The sequence below is a fragment of the Chiloscyllium punctatum genome, chromosome 5, assembly GCF_047496795.1.
Source record: "Chiloscyllium punctatum isolate Juve2018m chromosome 5, sChiPun1.3, whole genome shotgun sequence".
NCBI lineage: Eukaryota > Metazoa > Chordata > Chondrichthyes > Orectolobiformes > Hemiscylliidae > Chiloscyllium > Chiloscyllium punctatum.
The window spans coordinates 437,417-462,424 of NC_092743.1; the positions used below are offsets into that span (position 1 = coordinate 437,417).

At 50.9% G+C, this 25,008-nt stretch overlaps 1 protein-coding gene across 1 annotated transcript in view; it reads right to left on the reverse strand.

Annotated features, from left to right (window-relative positions):
• Positions 1–6,004: 6,004 nt before the first annotated feature.
• Positions 6,005–25,008, reverse strand: part of LOC140476714 (SCO-spondin-like) — a 202,151-nt gene continuing 183,147 nt past the window's right edge. The window contains exons 11-16 of the mRNA XM_072569534.1: positions 23,125–23,287; positions 22,398–22,638; positions 18,280–18,418; positions 7,154–7,280; positions 6,590–6,762; positions 6,005–6,016 (exon numbers count right to left, since the gene is read on the reverse strand). Of these exons, the coding sequence (XP_072425635.1) occupies positions 6,005–6,016; positions 6,590–6,762; positions 7,154–7,280; positions 18,280–18,418; positions 22,398–22,638; positions 23,125–23,287 (855 nt within the window). The remainder of the gene's footprint in view (positions 6,017–6,589; positions 6,763–7,153; positions 7,281–18,279; positions 18,419–22,397; positions 22,639–23,124; positions 23,288–25,008) is intronic.

Genomic DNA, 25,008 nt, shown 5'->3' on the forward strand with positions numbered 1-25,008 from the left:
CAGTGCAGACCAAATGGTCAGTGCGGACTACGTGGTCAGTGCGGACCCCGTGGTCAGTGCGGACCCTGTGGTCAGTGTGGACCCCGTGGTCAGTGCGGACTCCGTGGTCAGTGCGGACTCCGTGGTCAGTGCGGACCCTGTGGTCAGTGTGGACCCCTGTGGTCAGTGTGGAACCCCGTGGTCAGTACGGACCCCGTGGTCAGTGCGGACCCCGTGGTCAGTGCGGACCCCGTGGTCAGTGTGGACCCCCGTGGTCAGTGTGGACCCTGTGGTCAGTGCAGACCCCGTGGTCAGGGTGGATCCTCTGGTCAGTGTGGACGCTCTGGTCAGTGTGGATCCCGTGGTCAGTGTGGACCCCGTGGTCAGAGCGGACCCCGTGGTCAGTGTGGACCCTGTGGTCAGTGCGGACTCCGTGGTCAGTGCGGACTCTGTGGTCAGTGTGGACGCTGTGGTCAGTGTGGACCCCGTGGTCAGTGCGGACCCTGTGGTCAGTGTGGACCCTGTGGTCAGTGCGGACCCCGTGGTCAGTGTGGACCCCGTGGTCAGTGCGGACCCTGTGGTCAGTGTGGACCCTGTGGTCAGTGTGGACCCCGTGGTCAGTGTGGACCCCGTGGACAGTGTGGACCCCGTGGTCAGTGTGGTCAATGCGGACCCCGTGGTCAGTGTGGACCCCGTGGTCAGTGTGGACCCTGTGGTCAGTGCGGACCCCGTGGTCAGTGCGGACCCTGTGGTCAGTGCGGACCCCGTGGTCAGTGCGGACCCCGTGGTCAGTGTGGATCCTGTGGTCAGTGTGGACCCCGTGGTCAGTGTGGATCCTATGGTCAGTGTGGACCTTGTGGACAGTGTGGACCCTGTGGTCAGTGTGGACCCCGTGGTCAGTGTGGACCCTGTGGTCAGTGCGGACCCCGTGGTCAGTGCGGACCCCGTGGTCAGTGTGGACACTGTGGTCAGTGCGGACCCTATGGTCAGTGTGGATCCTGTGGTCAGTGCGGACCCCGTGGTCAGTGTGGACCCCGTGGTCAGTGCGGACCCCGTGGTCAGTGCGGACCCCGTGGTCAGTGTGGATCCTGTGGTCAGTGTGGATCCCGTGATCAGTGTGGACACTGTGGTCAGTGTGGACCCTGTGGTCAGTGTGGATCCTGTGGTCAGCGTGGACCTTGTGGTCAGTGCGGACCCCGTGGTCAGTGTGGACCCTCTGGTCAGTGTGGACCCTGTGGTCAGTGTGGATCCTGTGGTCAGTGTGGACACTGTGGTCAGTGTGGACCCTGTGGACAGTGTGGACCCTCTGGTCAGTGCGGACCCTCTGGTCAGTGTGGACCCTCTGGTCAGTGTGGACCCTGTGGTCAGTGCGGACCCCGTGGTCAGTGTGGATCCTGTGGTCAGTGTGGACCCTGTGGTCAGTGCGGACCCCGTGGTCAGTGTGGACCCTGTGGTCAGTGCGGACCCCGTGGTCAGTGTGGACCCTCTGGTCAGCGTGGACCCTGTGGTCAGTGTGGACCCTGTGGTCAGCGTGGACCCTGTAGTCAGTGCGGACCCCGTGGTCAGTGTGGACCCTCTGGTCAGTGCGGACCCTGTGGTCAGTGTGGACCCTGTGGTCAGTGTGGACCCTGTGGTCAGTGCGGACCCATGTGGTCAGTCCAGGACCCTGTGGTCAGTTCAGACCCTGTGGTTAGTGCGGACCCCCATGATCAGTATGGATCCTGTGGTCAGTGTGGACCCCGTGGTCAGTGCGGACCCCGTGGTCAGTGTGGTCAGTGTGGACCCCGTGGTCAGTGTGGAACCCATGGTCAGTGCGGACCCCGTGGTCAGTGTGGACCCCGTGGTCAGTGTGGTCAGTGCGGACCCCATGGTCAGTGTGGTCAGTGCGGACCCCGTGGTCAGTGCGGACCCCGTGGTCAGTGTGGTCAGTGTGGTCCCCGTGGTTAGTGCAGACCCCGTGGTCAGTGTGGACCCCGTGGTCAGTGTGGACCCCGTGGTCAGTGTGGTCAGTGTGGACCCCGTGGTCAGTGTGGACCCAGTGGTCAGTGTGGACCCTGTGGTCAGTGTGGTCAGTGTGGACCCTGTAGTCAGTGTGGTCAGTGTGGACCCCGTGGTCAGTGCGGACCCTGTGGTCAGTGTGGACCCCGTGGTCAGTGTGGACCCTGTGGTCAGTGTGGACCCCGTGGTCAGTGTGGTCCCCGTGGTCAGTGTGGACCCCGTGGTCAGTGTGGACCCTATGGACAGTGTGGACCCCGTGGTCAGTGTGGACCCTGTGGTCAGTGTGGTCAGTGTGGACCCTGTAGTCAGTGTGGTCAGTGTGGACCCCGTGGTCAGTGCAGACCCTGTGGTCAGTGTGGACCCCGTGGTCAGTGTGGACCCTGTGGTCAGTGTGGACCCCGTGGTCAGTGTGGACCCCGTGGACAGTGTGGTCAGTGTGGACCCTGAGGTCAGTGTGGACCCCATGGTCAGTGTGGACCCTGTGGTCAGTGTGGACCCCGTGGACAGTGTGGACCCCATGGTCAGTGTGGACCCCGTGGTCAGTGTGGTCAGTGTGGACCCTGTGGTCAGTGTGGACCCCGTGGACAGTGTGGACCCCGTGGTCAGTGTGGACCCCGTGGTCAGTGTGGTCAGTGTGGACCCTGTGGTCAGTGTGGATCCTGTGGTCAGTGTGGACACTGTGGTCAGTGCGGACCCCGTGGTCAGCGTGGACCCCGTGGTCAGTGTGGACCCTGTGGTCAGTGTGGTCAGTGTGGACCCCATGGTCAGTGTGGACCCCGTGGTCAGTGTGGACCCCGTGGTCAGTGTGGACCCTGTGGACAGTGCGGACTCCGTGGTCAGTGCGGACTCCGTGGTCAGTGCGGATCCCGTGGTCAGCGTGGACACTGTGGTCAGTGTGGACCCCGTGGTCAGTGCAGACCAAATGGTCAGTGCGGACCCCGTGGTCAGTGTGGACCCTGTGGTCAGTGCGGACTCCGTGGTCAGTCTGGACCCCGTGGTCAGTGCGGACTCCGTGGTCAGTGCGGACTCCGTGGTCAGTGCGGACCCCGTGGTCAGTCTGGACCCCGTGGTCAGTGCGGACTCCGTGGTCAGTGCGGACTCCGTGGTCAGTGCGGACCCCGTGGTCAGTGTGGACCCCGTGGTCAGTGCAGACCAAATGGTCAGTGCGGACCCCGTGGTCAGTGCGGACCCTGTGGTCAGTGTGGACCCTGTGGTCAGTGTGGATCCTGTGGTCAGTGTGGACCCCGTGGTCAGTGTGGACCCCGTGGTCAGTGTGGACTCTGTGGTCAGTGCGGACCCCGTGGTCAGCGTGGACCCTGTGGTCAGTGTGGACCCCGTGGTCAGTGCAGACCAAATGGTCAGTGTGGACCCCGTGGTCAGTGCGGACCCTGTGGTCAGTACGGACCCTGTGGTCAGTGTGGATCCTGTGGTCAGTGTGGACCCTCTGGTCAGTGCAGACCAAATGGTCAGTGTGGACCCCATGGTCAGTGCAGACCAAATGGTCAGTGCGGACTACGTGGTCAGTGCGGACCCCGTGGTCAGTGCGGACCCTGTGGTCAGTGTGGACCCCGTGGTCAGTGCGGACTCCGTGGTCAGTGCGGACTCCGTGGTCAGTGCGGACCCTGTGGTCAGTGTGGACCCCTGTGGTCAGTGTGGAACCCCGTGGTCAGTACGGACCCCGTGGTCAGTGTGGACCCCGTGGTCAGTGCGGACCCCGTGGTCAGTGTGGACCCCCGTGGTCAGTGTGGACCCTGTGGTCAGTGCAGACCCCGTGGTCAGTGTGGATCCTCTGGTCAGTGTGGACCCTCTGGTCAGTGTGGATCCCGTGGTCAGTGTGGACCCCGTGGTCAGAGCGGACCCCGTGGTCAGTGTGGACCCTGTGGTCAGTGCGGACTCCGTGGTCAGTGCGGACTCTGTGGTCAGTGTGGACGCTGTGGTCAGTGTGGACCCCGTGGTCAGTGCGGACCCTGTGGTCAGTGTGGACCCTGTGGTCAGTGCAGACCCCGTGGTCAGTGTGGACCCCGTGGTCAGTGCGGACCCTGTGGTCAGTGTGGACCCTGTGGTCAGTGTGGTCAGTGTGGACCCCGTGGTCAGTGTGGACCCCGTGGACAGTGTGGACCCCGTGGTCAGTGTGGTCAATGCGAACCCCGTGGTCAGTGTGGACCCCGTGGTCAGTGTGGACCCTGTGGTCAGTGCGGACCCCGTGGTCAGTGCGGACCCTGTGGTCAGTGCGGACCCCGTGGTCAGTGCGGACCCCGTGGTCAGTGCGGACCCCGTGGTCAGTGTGGACCCCGTGGTCAGTGTGGATCCTATGGTCAGTGTGGACCTTGTGGACAGTGTGGACCCTGTGGTCAGTGTGGACCCCGTGGTCAGTGTGGACCCTGTGGTCAGTGCGGACCCCGTGGTCAGTGCGGACCCCGTGGTCAGTGTGGACACTGTGGTCAGTGCGGACCCTATGGTCAGTGTGGATCCTGTGGTCAGTGCGGACCCCGTGGTCAGTCTGGACCCCGTGGTCAGTGCGGACCCTGTGGTCAGTGCGGACCCCGTGGTCAGTGTGGATCCTGTGGTCAGTGTGGATCCCGTGGTCAGTGTGGACACTGTGGTCAGTGTGGACCCTGTGGTCAGTGTGGATCCTGTGGTCAGCGTGGACCTTGTGGTCAGTGCGGACCCCGTGGTCAGTGTGGACCCTCTGGTCAGTGTGGACCCTGTGGTCAGTGTGGACCCCGTGGTCAGTGCGGACCCTGTGGTCAGTGTGGACCCTGTGGTCAGTGCAGACCCCGTGGTCAGTGTGGACCCCGTGGTCAGTGCGGACCCTGTGGTCAGTGTGGACCCTGTGGTCAGTGTGGACCCCGTGGTCAGTGTGGTCAGTGTGGACCCCGTGGTCAGTGTGGACCCCGTGGACAGTGTGGACCCCGTGGTCAGTGTGGTCAATGCGGACCCCGTGGTCAGTGTGGACCCCGTGGTCAGTGTGGACCCTGTGGTCAGTGCGGACCCCGTGGTCAGTGCGGACCCTGTGGTCAGTGCGGACCCCGTGGTCAGTGTGGACCCCGTGGTCAGTGTGGATCCTGTGGTCAGTGTGGACCCCGTGGTCAGTGTGGATCCTATGGTCAGTGTGGACCTTGTGGACAGTGTGGACCCTGTGGTCAGTGTGGACCCCGTGGTCAGTGTGGACCCTGTGGTCAGTGCGGACCCCGTGGTCAGTGCGGACCCCGTGGTCAGTGTGGACACTGTGGTCAGTGCGGACCCTATGGTCAGTGTGGATCCTGTGGTCAGTGCGGACCCCGTGGTCAGTGTGGACCCCGTGGTCAGTGCGGACCCCGTGGTCAGTGCGGACCCCGTGGTCAGTGTGGATCCTGTGGTCAGTGTGGATCCCGTGGTCAGTGTGGACACTGTGGTCAGTGTGGACCCTGTGGTCAGTGTGGATCCTGTGGTCAGCGTGGACCTTGTGGTCAGTGCGGACCCCGTGGTCAGTGTGGACCCTCTGGTCAGTGTGGACCCTGTGGTCAGTGTGGATCCTGTGGTCAGTGTGGACACTGTGGTCAGTGTGGACCCTGTGGACAGTGTGGACCCTCTGGTCAGTGCGGACCCTCTGGTCAGTGTGGACCCTCTGGTCAGTGTGGACCCTGTGGTCAGTGCGGACCCCGTGGTCAGTGTGGATCCTGTGGTCAGTGTGGACCCTGTGGTCAGTGCGGACCCTGTGGTCAGTGTGGACCCTGTGGTCAGTGCGGACCCCGTGGTCAGTGTGGATCCTGTGGTCAGTGTGGACCCTGTGGTCAGTGCGGACCCCGTGGTCAGCGTGGACCCTGTGGTCAGTGCGGACCCCGTGGTCAGTGTGGACCCTCTGGTCAGCGTGGACCCTGTGGTCAGTGTGGACCCTGTGGTCAGCGTGGACCCTGTAGTCAGTGCGGACCCCGTGGTCAGTGTGGACCCTCTGGTCAGTGCGGACCCTGTGGTCAGTGTGGACCCTGTGGTCAGTGTGGACCCTGTGGTCAGTGCGGACCCATGTGGTCAGTCCAGGACCCTGTGGTCAGTTCAGACCCTGTGGTTAGTGCGGACCCCCATGATCAGTATGGATCCTGTGGTCAGTGTGGACCCCGTGGTCAGTGCGGACCCCGTGGTCAGTGTGGTCAGTGTGGACCCCGTGGTCAGTGTGGACCCCGTGGTCAGTGTGGAACCCATGGTCAGTGCGGACCCCGTGGTCAGTGTGGACCCCGTGGTCAGTGTGGTCAGTGCGGACCCCATGGTCAGTGTGGTCAGTGCGGACCCCGTGGTCAGTGCGGACCCCGTGGTCAGTGTGGTCAGTGTGGTCCCCGTGGTTAGTGCAGACCCCGTGGTCAGTGTGGACCCCGTGGTCAGTGCAGACCCCGTGGTCAGTGTGGACCCCGTGGTCAGTGCGGACCCCGTGGTCAGTGTGGACCCCGTGGTCAGTGTGGTCAGTGCAGACCCCGTGGTCAGTGTGGTCAGTGTGGACCCCGTGGTCAGTGCAGACCCCGTGGTCAGTGTGGACCCCATGGTCAGTGTGGTCAGTGTGGACCCCATGGTCAGTGTGGTCAGTGCGGACCCCGTGGTCAGTATGGTCAGTGTGGACCCCGTGGTCAGTGCGGATACTCACTCTGTGTGCGAAGACCGGTTGTAGGATGATGTGAGCTGCTGTAAACTCCAGTGTCCAGAGGAGCTCAGCTCCGAATGTCTGCAGCACGATGGAACTGGATGATGCACGATACACAGACAGGTCAGCGTTGGCGAAGGGGAGTCTGATATTCTGGCCATTTACATTCACATCTCCTGGGAACACACAGAAAGCTGTGTATCAGACACACAGCCTACACGTCCACTCTGTGAACCTTCTGAATTCTCACTCAGAGACTCACTGAGACTGACACAGTAACAAATGGCCTGTTCCATCCACTCACTGACCACCTGCAATGCTACTCCCTGAGTTCTATAGTTCACTCCCTTCCCTGTCCAATCCCTCCCCAATGTCACTAAACACTCCCTATTCAACCCACTCCCTCCTGCTAACCTCTATCTCCAGTCACCAACTCCATTCCAAATGAATCCTCGGGACCCCCCCAATTCCCCCATGATTTCCTGCCCTCCCACCCCCCAATCTCCTCCTCCCCACCTCACTCTTATCCTCCCCACTGCCGTCCCTGTTTAATCCCCTGGCCCGTACCTGTTCTCTGAAGTTTGACGATGGTTTTATAGATGATCACAGTGATGGACTTCAGGCAACTCAGAGAGCTCCCAGCTCCACAGGCAACCACTTCAGAAACAATCAACAACTTCCCATCCACATAATCCTACATAGCAAGAGAAACATGGTCACTGGCTCCGCTGCATTACTGCTGAGTCACAGCAAGGCTGCTGCATTACTGCTGAGTCACACTGAGGCTGCTGCATTACTGCTGAGTCACAGCAAGGTTGCTGCATTACTGCTGAGTCACAGCAAGGTTGCTGCATTACTGCAGTCAAGGAGGGAGCTGCATTACTGCTGAACCATTGAGTTAGCTCCTTCTCAAGTTCCCAATGGGAGGCAGTGCCCTGACTTGTCCAGATCACTATCCTTACACATGTTGACCGTGTGTGATCAGGGTAAGGGTAGTCTCACTACCAGCAATCCTCTTTGGTCTTTATCGTGTCAGATCTCACGGTCAGTGCTGGAGGTGACACCACTGTAAAGCATCCACAATCACAATCAATACAGCCCCATTGGTCAAGCAACCATCCTGCTGTTCCCTCGGAAAACTCAAACAGAATCCATGTCTCCGCCCACAGACCAGCTGTGACAACATTAACCCCTTCAGAACGATGACCTGAACCTTCCTCTCCAGAGTGAACCCATGATACAATCCTGAGGATATCACATTTACCACAACCCCATCGGTGTTAAGCCTCCACTTCACAAATGCAGGCTGTCTGGGTGTAAAACACGCCCTCTCTCCCTGGACTGAGATGAGCAGGAGAGTCCCATACTTGAAGATTTGTTGACCCTGATTCTGTTGCTGTGGATCATTTCTCTGTTGAAGGGTCTTTGACCTCTGTGAAGTACCTCACAGAGAATGTCATTTGTTGCAGATGTTAGCTTTTGGTCTTTTACCTTGTCTGGAGAACTCTTGATCCCCTGAATTTCCTTCCTTGAAGATAGCTACTCTGTTGAGAGAAGTGCATTCTTTCTCGTGATACTTTAGATTTCTGACTCAGATAGTCAGTTTCTAATTGGAAGAAGTTGTCTCCTTCCTGGCTGTGTCCTGGATACTCAGATCAGGGTCTTCCTGACCAGGCCCTGGGTCCAAGACAAGAGCTCCTCTCAAGTCACTGTCTCCCTCAAAGTGAGATGCCTTCATGCGACTAATTGAAGCTGTTTGATTGGTTAAGTAATCATTTTCACCGAAGGGTTACACAGGGTAGCATGCAGGTAATCAGGAAAGCTCACCAATGAATCACGTATCCTGAGGGAAGTTCACACATGACTGGGGGGGGGTTACTGTTCAGTTGTACAGGGCATTGGAGAGATGGCACATGGAATAGTGTACAGGGCTGATCTCTGTCCTCATGGAAGGATGGGAATTTGTTGGAAGCAGATCCTGAGAGGACTTGGCTGGTTGGATATGGAAAGGATATTTCTTCTTGGAGTCATGGAGGCTAAAGTACAGGAGAAATCTGTGCTGGTGAAAAACAGCCACCTCCCTATACTAACCCCATTTCCCAGCACCTGCTCGATAACCCTGTCTCTGTCTTGGCATCACAGAGGTCCCAGAATACACAGCACAGAAACAGACCCTTCAGCCCAATGACCAGCCATTCCAATCTCATCTGGTCCCATTTGCCAGCACTTGGCCCATATCCCTCTAAACCCTTCCTGTTCAGATACCCATCCAGATGCCTTTTAAATGCTGTAATTGTACCAGCCTCCACCACTTCCTCTGACAGCTTATTCCATACACGCACCATCCTCTGGGTGAACAAGGTGCCCTTCAGGACCCTTTCATACCTTTCCCCTCTCACCCTAAACCTGTGCCCTCTAGTTCTGGACTCCCCGACCCCAGGGAAAAGACCTTGTCTGTTCACCCTGTCCATGCCTTCTTCAATGTGATGGGGGTTTCTGCCTGTCCACCCTCATGGGCAGTGGGTTCCAGGTTCTCCACACCCTCTGGCTTTATCCTCTCATCTCCTGTAACCATCCTGACCCTTTACCTTCAACCTCTGCCTCTGGTCACTGAGCTCTCCACCAAGGGAAATGTTTCTCCCCGTGCACCCTATCGGTGTCCCTCATCGTTTTATCCATATCAACCTTGTCCCCCTCTCAGTGTCCTCTGCTCTAAGGAAAAGAACCCCAGCCTGTCCAATCTCTATTTGTTCTCTTGTTGGAGAAGCCAGTGCTCAGAGGCAAAGGTTAAAAATAACCAGTTGCCCATTTAAAACAGAGGCAAGGAAACATTTCACTTTCAAATTCCCTTCCACACAAGGCAGTGGGTGCAGAATCTTTCAATATTTTAAAGGCAGAGGTCAATAGACACTGAATCCTAAGGGGATGAGAGATCATCGAGGGTTATACAGGAACGTAGAGTTGAGGTTAAAATCGGATCAGTTACACTGTTATTGAATGGGGGCAGACTGGAAGGGCAGAGTGGCCTCCTCTTGGTTCCTTGTTGGTGTGTTTATGTATTCAGATTCTGTGTTGTATTACAGGATGATCAATGGTCATTCCGCACAGTTCCCTATCACTGACCTGGACTGTTTTTAGGATTGAACACCTCCCACTGGTCCCTGCAAAAGCTGACAATTATCAAAGTCCACCCTGTGTTTTCCACCAATGTAGCCTGATTCTCAATTCTGTTTGGGTTCTGTCAAGAGTCTGGGAGGCCCGAGTGAAGAAGGCATATGGCGTACTGGCTTTTATTGGTAGAGGAATTGAGTTCCGGAGCCCTGAGGTCATGTTGCAGTTGTATAAGACTCTGGTGCGGCCGCATCTGGAATATTGTGTGCAGTTTTGGTCGTCATACTATAGGAAGGATGTGGAGTCACTGGAACAAGTGCAGAGGAAGTTTACCAGGATGTTGCCTGGTATGGTAGGAAGATCGTATGAGGAAAGGCTGAGGCACTTGGGGTTGTTTTCATTGGAGAAAAGAAGGTTTAGGGGAGATTTGATAGAGGTGTACAAGATGATTAGGGGTTTAGATAGGGTTGACCATGAGAACCTTTTTCCACGTATGGAGTCTGCTATTACGAGTGGGCATAGCTTTAAATTAAGGGGTGGTAGGTATAGGACAGATGTTAGAGGTAGGTTCTTTACTCAGCGAGTCGTGAGTTCATGGAATGCCCTGCCAGTAGCAGTGGTGGACTCTCCCTCTTTATGGGCATTTAAACGGGCATTGGATAGGTATATGGAGGATAGTGGGCTCGTGTAGGTTAGATGGGCTTGGATCGGCGCAACATCGAGGGCCGAAGGGCCTGTACTGCGCTGTATTCTTCTATGTTCTATGTTCTACGTTCTAACTGCCTACTGGCTGCCTCTTGCTTGATCTGCAGTTACCATTCTCTGTCTATTCCCTCCACACTCCCAATGAAGTTCATGTGAAGACCTGAGAGCTTCAGTCATTGTGAACCTCTACAGTTTGAGCTCTCAGTGTGTATGACATGGCAGTGTAGCCTGTGACATTCCTGTGTACTCGATGGTTATCCCACATGCACCATGTTATTTGATCTCTGCTTCTTCAGCCAAGGAAACTGCTCTGGAAATTGAGAGTAATTGTTACTCTCCACAGCTCACAATCAATAGGGGGTCCAACCTCTCCTGGATTAGCTCATTCCCCTGGAATATCTTGAGTATCTTCTCCAACAGTATCTAATACCTCGTCCAGTATCAGTCTTTTCTGATGGTGGTGGGTGATCTTCTCTGTAGACGATGTGATGGCCAACATTGCTCTGAGACTCTGGGTTATTTCTGAAAGTGACTGGAAGCATTCTTTCCTGAAGGCAGGGATATGACAGGGATATGGCAGGTATATGACAGTATATGACGGTATATGGCAGGTATATGACAGTATATGACGGTATATGACAGCTTTATGACAGGTATATGACAGTATATGACGGTATATGATGGTTATATGGCAGCTATATGGCAGTATATGACAGCTTTATGACAAGTATATGACAGCTTTATGACAGATATTTGATAGGTATATGGCAGGTATATGACAGTATATGACTGTATATGACAAGTATATGACAAGTATATGGCAGGTATATGGCAGGTATATGACAGGTATATGACAGGTATATGACAGGTATTTGATAGGTATATGGCAGGTATATGACAGGTATATGACAGGTATATAGGAGGTATTTGACAGGTATATGGCAGGTATATGACAGTATATGGCGGGTATATGATGGGTATATGACAGTATATGACAGTAAATGACAGTATGTGACAGCTATATGGCAGGTATATGACAGCTTATGACAGGTATATGGCAGGTATATGACAGTATATGACAGCTTATGACAGCTTATGACAGCTTATGACAGGTATATGGCAGGTATATGGCAGGTTTATGGTAGGTTTATGACAGGTTTATGACAGGTATTTGATAGGTATATGGCAGGTATATGACAGGTATATGGCAGTATATGACAGGTATATGACAAGTATTTGATAGGTATATGGCAGGTATATGACAGGTATATGACAGCTTATGACAGGTATATGACAGTATATGACAGGTATATGACAAGTATTTGATAGGTATATGGCAGGTATATAACAGGTATATGGCAGTATATGACAGTATATGACAGGTATATGACAGGTATATGACAGTATATGACAGGTATATGGCAGGTATATAACAGGTATTTGATAGCTTTTCTAACGCAGTATGTAGATTGTCCAACCAGAGGGGAGGCCATATTGGATTTGGTACTCGGTAACGAACCGGGACAAGTGGTGGGCTTGTTAGTGGGTGAATATTTTGGTGATGGCGACCACAATTCTGTGACTTTCACCTTGGTTATGGAGAGAGATAGGTGCGCACAACAAGGAAGATTTTACAATTGGGGGAAGGGAAATTACGATGCTGTAAGACAGGATTTGAGGAGCATACGTTGGGAGCATAGGCTGTCAGGGAAGGATGTGGTGGAAATGTGGAACTTTTTCAAGGAGCAGATACGACGTGTCCTTGATATGTATGTACCTGTCAGGCAGGAAAGAGATGGTCGTGTGAGGGAGCCTTGGTTGACGAGGGAGGTTGAATGTCTAGTAAAGAGGAAGAAGGAGGCTTACATAAGGTTGAGGAAACAAGGTTCAGACAGAGCAGTGGAGGGATACAGGATAGCCAGAAGGGACCTGAAGAAAGGGATTAGGAGAGCTAAGAGAGGGCATGAAAAATCCCTGGCGGATAGGATCAAGGATAACCCCAAGGCATTCTATGCGTATGTGAGAAACCTGAGAATGATGAGAACGAGGGTAGGTCCGATCAAGGACAGTGGTGGGAGACTGTGTATTGAGTCGGAAGAGATAGGAGAGGTCTTGAACAAGTACTTCTCTTCAGTATTTACGAACGAGAGGGACCGTATTGTTGAAGAGGAGAGTGTGAAACGGACTGATAAGCTAGAAGAGATACCTGTTAGGAAGGAAGATGTGTTGGACATTTTGAACAACTTGAGGATAGACAAGTCCCCCGGGCCTGACGGAATATATCCTAGGATTATGTGGGAAGCAAGAGAGGAAATTGCAGTACCGTTGGCAATGATCTTCTCGTCTTCACTGGCAACGGGGGTGGTACCAGGGGACTGGAGAGTAGCGAATGTTGTGCCCCTGTTCAAAAAAGGGAATAGGGATAACCCCGGGAATTACAGGCCAGTTAGTCTTACTTCTGTGGTAGGCAAAGTAATGGAAAGGGTACTGAGGGATAGGATTTACGAGTATCTGGAAAGACACTGCTTGATTAGGGACAGCCAGCACGGATTTGTGAGGGGTAGGTCTTGCCTTACAAGTCTTATTGAATTCTTTGAGGAGGTGACCAAGCATGTGGATGAGGGTAGAGCAGTGGATGTAGTGTACATGGATTTTAGTAAGGCATTTGATAAGGTTCCCCATGGTAGGCTTATGCGGAAAGTCAGGAGGCATGGGATAGAGGGAAATTTGGCCAATTGGATAGAAAACTGGCTAACCGGTCGAAGTCAGAGAGTGGTGGTAGATGGTAAATATTCAGCCTGGAGTCCAGTTACAAGTGGAGTTCCGCAGGGATCAGTTCTGGGTCCTCTGCTGTTTGTAATTTTTATTAATGACTTAGATGAGGGAGTCGAAGGGTGGGTCAGTAAATTTGCAGATGATACGAAGATTGGTGGAGTTGTGGATAGTGAGGAGGGCTGTTGTCAGCTGCAAAGAGACTTAGATATGATGCAGAGCTGGGCTGAGGAGTGGCAGATGGAGTTCAACCCTGCCAAGTGTGAGGTTGTCCATTTTGGAAGAACAAATAAGAATGCGGAATACAGGGTTAATGGTAGGGTTCTTGGTCAGGTGGAGGAACAGAGGGATCTTGGGGTCTATGTACATAGATCTTTGAAGGTTGCCACTCAGGTGGATAGAGTTTGTAAGAAGGCCTATGGAGTATTATCGTTCATTAGCAGAGGGATTGAATTCAAGAGTCGTGAGGTGATGTTGCAGCTGTACAGGACTTTGGTTAGGCCACATTTGGCGTACTGTGTGCAGTTCTGGTCGCCTCACTTTAGGAAAGATGTGGAAGCTTTGGAGAGGGTGCAGAGAAGATTTACCAGGATGTTGCCTGGAATGGAGAGTAGGTCGTACGAGGATAGGTTGAGAGTTCTCGGCCTTTTCTCGTTGGAATGGCGAAGGATGAGGGGTGACTTGATAGAGGTTTATAAGATGATCAGAGGAATAGATAGAGTAGACAGTCAGAAACTTTTTCCCCCGGGTACAACAGAGTGTTACAAGGGGACATAAATTTAAGGTGAAGGGTGGAAGGTATAGGGGAGATGTCAGGGGTGGGTTCTTTACCCAGAGAGTGGTGGGGGCATGGAATGCGCTGCCCGAGGGAGTGGTAGAGTCAGATTCATTGGCGACCTTTAAGCGGCATTTGGATAGGTACATGGATGGGTGCTTAATCTAGGATAGAAGTTCGGCACAACATCGTGGGCCGAAGGGCCTGTTCTGTGCTGTATTGTTCTATGTTCTATGTTCTATGTTCTAGGTATATGGCAGTATATGACAGCTTATGACAGGTATATGACAGTATATGACAGGTATATGACAAGTATTTGATAGGTATATGGCAGGTATATGACAGTATGTGACAGTATATGACAGGTATATGACGGGGATATGACATTATACGACAGTATATGGCAGGTATATGACAATATATGACAGGTATATGACAGGTATATGGCAGTATATGACGGCATATGACAGGTATATGGCAGGTATATGGCAGTATATGATAGGTATATGACAGGTATATGGCAGGTATATGGCAGGTATATGACAGGTATATGACAGCTATATGACAGCTATATGGCAGGTATATGACAGGTTATGATGGTATATGGCAGGGATATGGCAGGGATATGACAGAGATATGGCAGGTATATGACAGATATATGACAGGTATATGACAGGTATATGACAGGTATATGACAGGTTATGATGGTATATGGATGGGATATGGCAGGGATATGACAGCTTATGACAGGTATATGACAAGTATATGGCAGGTATATGGCAGGTTATGATGGTATATGGCAGGTATATGACAGGTATATGACGGGTTATGACGGGATATGGCAGGGAAATGACAGGGAAATGACAGGGAAATGACAGGGAAATGACAGGGAAATGACAGGGAAATGACAGGGAAATGACAGGGAAATGACAGGGAAATGACAGGTATTTGATAGGTATTTGATAGGTATTTGATAGGTATTTGATAGGTATATGGCAGGTATATGGCAGGTATATGACAGGTATATGACAGGTATATGACAGGTTATGATGGTATATGACAGGTATTTGGCAGGTGTATGACAGGTAGATGACTTGCTCATTTGTAGGTTTCTCTTCTGCCTCTATAGTCTCCACATTTCTGAAAGTGGACAGACTGCTGTCCTTGAGACATTGTTGGTCAGGATCTCTCCATGAGTCTTTCTGGCTTCTGTTTCCAGCACCATGGAATAACCTTCTTCAAAGGTAAATCTTCCATGGCCTGAAATCAATCTGACAATGTTTCATCAAGAATTCCCATAAAGTTCTGTGCCTTATAAATTCAGATTTCAAGGACCTATATCATCATTTTCTGTCATTCTGTGGAGTTCTTTAATCAGTTTTATTGCCAATTCTCCAGGCAGCTGAATTCTTCTGTTAAGGTATTACAGACATCATCAAAAGTGTCTATATTCTCTTTGAGGATTGGTCTGTTAGTAACATAATCTTTAACCAGGCCAACAAAATACAGTAGTGTATATTCAGTTACTCAGCTTCAGACTGAGTGTTTGAATCTGAGAGCTGACACCTCCCTGGATGGACCTTGTCTGACCATGAAGCTGCTTCAAGTGCTACATCATTTTTCATTCTGTCACAAGGTGCTGATTAATATTATTGCTGTCAGGATATTTCACACTGTCTCTATGTCCGTTTTAAAGCACATAACCTTATAGACCCAGGGCTGTTGTAAAGTGAATGCCTTTAGAGTTTTGTGGATGCTATACCATTCCAATGTGACAGTTTCTCTCAGAGTTACAAGTTGTTTTATTCCAGCACACTTCTTTATTGTTTTACACCAACTGCCTACAAACTCAAGAACAGAACTCCTCATCTCAACAGGCAGTGTGTGACATCAGTAGAATGGGTGGAGCTAATATGACAGAAACTTTAACCACATCAGAACTATTAGCTTATCACCTGGCAAGCTTCAGTTCCCTATAGTTCACCCATTATGGAGTCACAATATGGATAAAGTCACGAAACACACTGGGAGACAGTGTTCCAGTTACAGATTCGCACTGGGAGACAGTGTTCCAGTGTACAGTTTCTCACTGGGAGACAGTGTTCCACTGGGAGACAGTGTTCCAGTGTACAGTTTCTCACTGGGAGACAGTGTTCCACTGGGAGACAGTGCTCCAGTGTACAGTTTCTCACTGGGAGACAGTGTTCCACTGGGAGACAGCGTTCCAGTGTACAGATACTCCCTGGGAGACAGTGTTCCAGTGTACAGATACTCCCTGGGAGACAGTGTTCCAGTGTACAGATACTCCCTGGGAGACAGTGCTCCAGTGTACAGATACTCCCTGGGAGACAGTGTTCCAGTGTACAGATACTCCCTGGGAGACAGTGCTCCAGTGTACAGATACTCCCTGGGAGACAGTGTTCCAGTGTACAGGTTCTCACTGGGAGACAGTGTTCCAGTGTACAGGTTCTCCCTGGGAGACAGTGTTCCAGTGTACAGGTTCTCACTGGGAGACAGTGTTCCAGTGTACAGGTTCTCCCTGGGAGACAGTGTTCCAGTGTACAGTTTCTCCCTGGGAGACAGTGTTCCAGTGTACAGGTTCTCACTGGGAGACAGTGTTCTATTGTATAGGTTATCCCTGGGAGACAGTGTTCCAGTGTACAGTTTCTCACTGGGAGACAGTGTTCTATTGTATAGGTTCTCCCTGGGAGACAGTGTTCCAGTGTACAGTTTCTCCCTGGGAGACAGTGTTCCAGTGTACAGATTCTCACTGGGAGACAGTGTTCCAGTGTACAGATTCTCCCTGGGAGATAGTGTTCCAGTGTACAGTTTCTCCCTGGGAGACAGTGTTCCAGTGTACAGGTTCTCACTGGGAGACAGTGTTCTATTGTATAGGTTCTCCCTGGGAGACAGTGTTCCAGTGTACAGTTTCTCACTGGGAGACAGTGTTCTATTGTATAGGTTCTCCCTGGGAGACAGTGTTCCAGTGTACAGTTTCTCACTGGGAGACAGTGTTCTATTGTATAGGTTCTCACTGGGAGACAGTGTTCCAGTGTACAGTTTCTCACTGGGAGACATTGTTCCAGTGTACAGGTTCTCACTGGGAGACAGTGTTCCAGTGTACAGGTTCTCCCTGGGAGACAGTGTTCCAGTGTACAGGTTCTCACTGGGAGACAGTGTTCCAGTGTACAGATTCTCCCTGGGAGACAGTGTTCCAGTGTACAGTTTCTCCCTGGGAGACAGTGTTCCAGTGTACAGTTTCTCCCTGGGAGACAGTGTTCCAGTGTACAGTTTCTCACTGGGAGACAGTGTTCCAGTGTACAGTTTCTCCCTGGGAGACAGTGTTCCAGTGTACAGTTTCTCACTGGGAGACAGTGTTCCAGTGTACAGTTTCTCCCTGGGAGACAGTGTTCCAGTGTACAGTTTCTCACTGGGAGACAGTGTTCCAGTGTACAGTTTCTCCCTGGGAGACAGTGTTCCAGTGTACAGTTTCTCACTGGGAGACAGTGTTCCAGTGTACAGTTTCTCCCTGGGAGACAGTGTTCCAGTGTACAGTTTCTCCCTGGGAGACAGTGTTCCAGTGTACAGTTTCTCACTGGGAGACAGTGTTCCAGTGTACAGGTTCTCCCTGGGAGACAGTGTTCCAGTGTACAGATTCTCACTGGGAGACAGTGTTCCAGTGTACAGGTTCTCCCTGGGAGACAGTGTTCCAGTGTACAGTTTCTCACTGGGAGACAGTGTTCCAGTGTACAGGTTCTCCCTGGGAGACAGTGTTCCAGTGTACAGTTTCTCACTGGGAGACAGTGTTCCAGTGTACAGTTTCTCACTGGGAGACAGTGTTCCAGTGAACAGTTTCTCACTGGGAGACAGTGTTCCAGTGTACAGTTTCTCCCTGGGAGACAGTGTTCCAGTGTACAGTTTCTCACTGGGAGACAGTGTTCCAGTGTACAGTTTCTCCCTGGGAGACAGTGCTCCAGTGTACAGGTTCTCCCTGGGAGACAGTGTTCCAGTGTACAGTTTCTCCCTGGGATACAGTGTTCCAGTGTACAGGTTCTCCCTGGGAGACAGTGTTCCAGTGTACAGTTTCTCCCTGGGAGACAGTGTTCCAGTGTACAGTTTCTCCCTGGGAGACAGTGTTCCAGTGTACAGTTTCTCACTGGGAGACAGTGTTCCAGTGTACAGTTTCTCACTGGGAGACAGTGTTCCAGTGTACAGGTTCTCACTGGGAGACAGTGTTCCAGTGTACAGGTTCTCCCTGATGAATGGATGCTCGGTCCTTCATGCTCCCACATTGTGTTCTTTGTCATTGACAGTGCAATCCCAGCCTTACCTCCACGAGTGTGTATTCACAGTTGCCATGGAATGAGTAGCGTTTGTGATCAAATGTGATGTAGTGCTGGCTCCCGATCACGTCACACTCAGCAGCACATTTATTCTGTGTACATTCCCAATGACCTCGCTGACAGACACTGTATAAAAACCGAAGCAGGAATTAACATCCTTACTGAGCTGGACCCTCACAAAAAAAGACACTAACACCAAGTAATTGTGATGTTCCCATGTACCTGCTGGCCTTGTCCTTGTCGATGGAAGTGGTTGTGTGTTTGGAAGATGCTGTGTAAGGATTTTGGGTGAATGTTTACAATCCATCGTGTAGATAGTCCACACAGCTGCTACTGAGCTTCAGTGAGGGAGGGAGGGGATGTTTGTGGATGTGATTCCAATCAAGTGGCTGCTTGGTCCTGGATGGTGTCAAGCTTCTTGAGTTTTGTTGGGGCTGCCCCCATCCAGGCAAGTGGGGAGTATTCCATCCCACTCCTGACTTGTGCCTTGATTTGATTTATTGCAGTGAAATGTTTTGTTTTATGAGTAGTACAAGCAGATTATAACAAACAAGGACAGACACAGGGAGCTTAGACACAGCAAGGTATACAAGGACGTGTACAAAGCAAGATCAATATTATTTGAAGTTAGAGAAGTCTATTCAGCAATTTGATAATGGCAGGGAAGAAGCTAAAAATCACGAAACCTCAGGTTATAGTCCAACAGGTTTAGTTGGAAGCTCTAACTTTCGGAGCACCGTTCCTTCATCAGGTGGTTGTGGAGGACACAGTTGTAAGGCACAGAATTTATAGCAAATGTTTACAGTGTGATGTAACTGAAATTATACATTGAAAAAGAGCTTGATTGTCTGTTGAGTCTTTCATCTGTTCGAATACCATGATAGTTTCACTTCTTTCACATGTAAATCACAAAACATTTTTAAAAATTACATTCTCAGGTTAACTTTAACAATTCTGTGTCAGCCCAGATAAGTGTTGAAGGTGTTACCCCCCTGTGTGCTGTTGTTTGTGCCATAATGTTTAGACTGATTCTAATCTAAAAAATGAATTAACAGAGTCTTTCATAGATTCATGTAATTTTTAAGCAAAGTATAATGTAACTCTGCAAGTACAAATTCACCCCACAAACATATATGTATATGTGTGTGTGTGTGTGTCTGGAGTGGGGGGTTGTGGGTGTCTGTGAGAGAGAGTGTATATGTGTGTGTGTGTGTGTAGTGCAATGGTGATCATCTGTAATGTGACATGAACACAAGGTCCTGGTTGAGGCCCTCCCTATGGGGACCGAACTTAACTATCAGCCTCTGCTCAGCCACTTTTCACTGCGGCCACTCACACATACTCCTGCAGACACGCACACTCCCACACTCACACATCTACCCTCTCACAGACTTAGACCCCTTTACACACACACATATACACTCTCTCTCACATACCCCCACAACCCCACCCTCCCAACACACACACACACACACATACTCAGATACACACACATACACACACGCACACACACAGACACACACACACACATATACATTTGTGGGGTGAATTTGTACTTGCAGAGTTACATTGCACTTTGCTCAGAAACTGCATGAATCCGTGTAAGACTCTGAATTCATTTTTAGATTAGAATCAGCCTAACTTTATGGCACAGACAGAGAACACAGGGGGCTAACACCTTCAACACATAATCTGGGCTGACACCAATTGTTAAAGGCGAAATTGAGGACTACAGATACTGGAGATCAGGGTCAAGATTAGAGTGGTGCTGGACAAACCTAAGAACGTAACTTTTAAAAAATGTTTTGTGATTTGCATATGAAAGAAATGAAACTCTCCTGGTATTCTAACAGATGAGAGACTCATCAAACAATCCAGGTCTTTTTCAATGTATCATTTCAGTTACATCACACTGTAAACTTTTGCTATACAGTCTGTGTCCTACAACCTTATACTCCACAACCATCTGGTGAAGGACCGGCACTCCAAAAGCTAGTGCTTCCAATTAAACCTGTTGGACTATAACCTGGTGTTGTGTGATTTTTAACTTTGTACACCCCAGTCCAACCCCGGCATCTCCAGATCAAGGGAAGAAGCTGTTCTTGAACCTGTTGGTGTGTTAGTTCAACCTTCTGTATCTTCTGCTCGCCAGAAGAGAGGTGGGAGGGGTCTCTGATGATGTTGGCAACCTTTCCATGGCAACAAGAAGTGTCAATGGAATCCATGGATGGGAGGTTGGCTTCTGTGATGGACTTGGCTGTGTTCACAACTTCCTGTCGTTTCTACAGTCCTGGGCAGAGCAGTTGCTGTGGTCAGCTGTGATGCATTGGTGGACATGCTTTGGGGAGTCAGGAGGTGAGTTACTCGCCACAGTGTTTGTAACATCTGAGCTGCTTCATATTGCAATTCGGGTAAGGCTGGATAGGCCACAGAGAGTGAGAGGGAGATGAGGGTTTAGGTAGGTCACAGCGAGTGAGGGGGAGATGAGGGTTTAGGTAGGTCACAGCGAGTGAGGGGGAGATGAGGGTTTAGGTCGGTCACAGCGAGTGAGGGGGAGATGAGGGTTTAGGTTGGTCACAGCGAGTGAGGGGGAGATGAGGGTTTAGGTCGGTCACAGCGAGTGAGGGGGAGATGAGGGTTTAGGTTGGTCACAGCGAGTGAGGGGGAGATGAGGGTTTAGGTAGGTCACAGGGAGTGAGGGGGGAGATGAGGGTTTAGGTCGGTCACAGCGAGTGAGGGGGGAGATGAGGGTTTAGGTAGGTCACAGCGAGTGAGGGGGGAGATGAGGGTTTAGGTAGGTCACAGGGAGTGAGGGGGGAGATGAGGGTTTAGGTAGGTCACAGCGAGTGAGGGGGAGATGAGGGTTTAGGTAGGTCACAGCGAGTGAGGGAGAGATGAGGGTTTAGGTAGGTCACAGCGAGTGAGGGAGAGATGAGGGTTTAGGTAGGTCACAGGGAGTGAGGGAGAGATGAGGGTTTAGGTAGGTCACAGCGAGTGAGGGGGGAGATGAGGGTTTAGGTAGGTCACAGCGAGTGAGGGGGAGATGAGGGTTTAGGTAGGTCACAGCGAGTGAGAGGGAGATGAGGGTTTAGGTAGGTCACAGCGAGTGAGAGGGAGATGAGGGTTTAGGTAGGTCACAGCGAGTGAGAGGGAGATGAGGGTTTAGGTCGGTCACAGCGAGTGAGAGGGAGATGAGGGTTTAGGTCGGTCACAGCGAGTGAGGGGGGAGATGAGGGTTTAGGTCGGTCACAGCGAGTGAGGGGGAGATGAGGGTTTAGGTCGGTCACAGCGAGTGAGGGGGAGATGAGGGTTTAGGTAGGTCACAGCGAGTGAGGGGGAGATGAGGGTTTAGGTAGGTCACAGGGAGTGAGGGGGGAGATGAGGGTTTAGGTCGGTCACAGCGAGTGAGGGGGGAGATGAGGGTTTAGGTCGGTCACAGCGAGTGAGGGGGAGATGAGGGTTTAGGTAGGTCACAGGGAGTGAGGGGGGAGATGAGGGTTTAGGTTGGTCACAGCGAGTGAGAGGGAGATGAGGGTTTAGGTAGGTCACAGCGAGTGAGAGGGAGATGAGGGTTTAGGTAGGTCACAGCGAGTGAGAGGGAGATGAGGGTTTAGGTAGGTCACAGGGAGTGAGGGGGAGATGAGGGTTTAGGTAGGTCACAGCGAGTGAGAGGGAGATGAGGGTTTAGGTAGGTCACAGGGAGTGAGGGGGGAGAGTTGGGATTTGATTTGTGTGAATGGAGCATTGAGACTGATGGTAATGTGAGGTGTTTGCATGCTGAGACACAGTCAGTGGTGAACAGTCTGGGACTGAGCACACACCGTCAGATCCTGAATGAAAGGGGGCAGCAAAATCCCTGAATGAGTAACCAGTTACCAAGACACGGAATCAAATATCTGGCCCTAAAGGGGAACATGGAAACGTTGTCAATTGTCAGAAAGATCACCATTCTCACTGTTACCAGGTCTGGCCTACACGTGATCCCAGACCCACAGCAATGGGAGTGACACTGAACTGCCCTCTGGGCAATTAGGGATGAGTAATAAATGTTGGCCCAGCCAGCAATACCCACATCAGTGAGCAGACAGAGAACGATTTCACTCACCAGTCATTACATCTCTGACGGATTGTCTGCCCAGGGCGATACTTCTGTCCATGATGGAAGCAGGGACAATCCTCAGCTTTGACACATCGCCCCATCTCCAGGTAGGAACCGCGTGGGCACTCACAGCCACTGGCACATTCCTCTCGACAGGAACCTTCACTAGGGTTACCCACAGTCTCACAGGTAGCAGGACAGGTGGAGATACAGTCGGAGTAAATCATTTCATTACTGCAAGTCTTCCCTGATACAAACAGAGCATGGCATCATAATCTCTAATCCCACACAAACCAACACTCGCGACAAAACTCCACTCAATAATAGCATCATCTCCAGGGGATAATGAGTCATCCATTGGCACACAGGAAACGAGCCCCTGCTGTCAACATACCCACTGGTATTCTGCAAATTGACACATTCCACACAGCCCGCTGTTTCGGTCCTCACACATTCGGCGGCCTCAGTTCACTCTGTATGATCCCACACACTCACTGTTCACACAGTCCCAACATGTGTGTCCAAACTGACTGGGTCAGAATCTGGGAATTCCCTCCGTAAGGACATTGTGGGTCTACCCACAGCACAAGGACTGCAGCGGTTCAAGAAGGGAGCTCACCCCCACCTTCTCAAGGGGCAACTAGGGACGGGGCAGTAAATACTAGGGCCAGCCAGAGACACCCATATCCGTCCCATGAGTAAAAATGTTCACTGAGTGAGAGACATTACTCACCACAGAAATCGGGAGTCCTCCACTCGATGAAGATGTGTTGTTCTCCACATTCCTGGGAGTAACTGGTGAATGTTTCACAAATCATACGAGTTCGGTCCTCCTCACTCCCAGAGTGGGCACAGAATGCAAATAAACAGGCATCAACATAACTGTCTGGAATGATCTGGAGAAAAAAACAATACCGAGAGAAGACACAGAGTGACAAGTGGTTTCAAATGGCAGTAAGATCCAAGTAACTCAGGGAGTGTGAACAGGCTTAAAGACCAGGATCATACTGAGAGATTACATTACACCCTCTCTGTCAGACCAGTATCATACTGAGAGATTACATTACACCCTCTCTGTCAGACCTGTATCATACTGAGAGATTACATTACACCCTCTCTGTCAGACCAGTATCATACTGAGAGATTACATTACACCCTCTCTGTCAGACCTGTATCATACTGAGTGATTACATTACACCCTCTCTGTCAGACCTGTATCATACTGAGAGATTACATTACACCCTCTCTGTCAGACCTGTATCATACTGAGAGATTACATTACACCCTCTCTGTCAGACCTGTATCATACTGAGAGATTACATTACACTCTCTCTGACAGACCTGTATCATACTGAGAGATTACATTACACTCTCTCTGTCAGACCAGTATCATACTGAGTGATTACATTACACTCTCTCTGTGAGACCTGTATCATACTGAGTGATTACATTACACCCTCTCTGTCAGACCAGTATCATACTGAGAGATTACATTACACCCTCTCTGTCAGACCTGTATCATACTGAGAGATTACATTACACCCTCTCTGTCAGACCAGTATCATACTGAGAGATTACATTACACCCTCTCTGTCAGACCAGTATCATACTGAGAGATTACATTACACCCTCTCTGTCAGACCAGTATCATACTGAGTGATTACATTACACCCTCTCTGTCAGACCTGTATCATACTGAGAGATTACATTACACTCTCTCTGTGAAACCTGTACCATACTGAGAGATTACATTACACTCTCTCTGTGAAACCTGTATCATACTGAGAGATTACATTACACCCTCTCTGTCAGACCTGTATCATACTGAGTGATTACATTACACCCTCTCTGTCAGACCTGTATCATACTGAGAGATTACATTACACCCTCTCTGTCAGACCTGTATCATACTGAGTGATTACATTACACCCTCTCTGTCAGACCTGTATCATACTGAGAGATTACATTACACCCTCTCAGTCAGACCTGTATCATACTGAGAGATTACATTACACCCTCTCTGTCAGACCTGTATCATACTGAGTGATTACATTACACCCTCTCTGTCAGACCTGTATCATACTGAGAGATTACATTACACCCTCTCTGTCAGACCTGTATCATACTGAGTGATTACATTACACCCTCTCTGTCAGACCTGTATCATACTGAGAGATTACATTACACCCTCTCAGTCAGACCTGTATCATACTGAGTGATTACATTACACCCTCTCTGTCAGACCAGTATCATACTGAGTGATTACATTACACCCTCTCAGTCAGACCTGTATCATACTGAGAGATTACATTACACTCTCTCTGTGAGACCTGTATCATACTGAGAGATTACATTACACCCTCTCTGTGAGACCTGTATCATACTGAGAGATTACATTACACCCTCTCTGTCAGACCAGTATCATACTGAGAGATTACATTACACCCTCTCTGTCAGACCTGTATCATACTGAGAGATTACATTACACTCTCTCTGTCAGACCAGTATCATACTGAGTGATTACATTACACCCTCTCTGTCAGACCTGTATCATACTGAGAGATTACATTACACTGTCTCTGTGAAACCTGTATCATACGGAGAGATTACATTACAC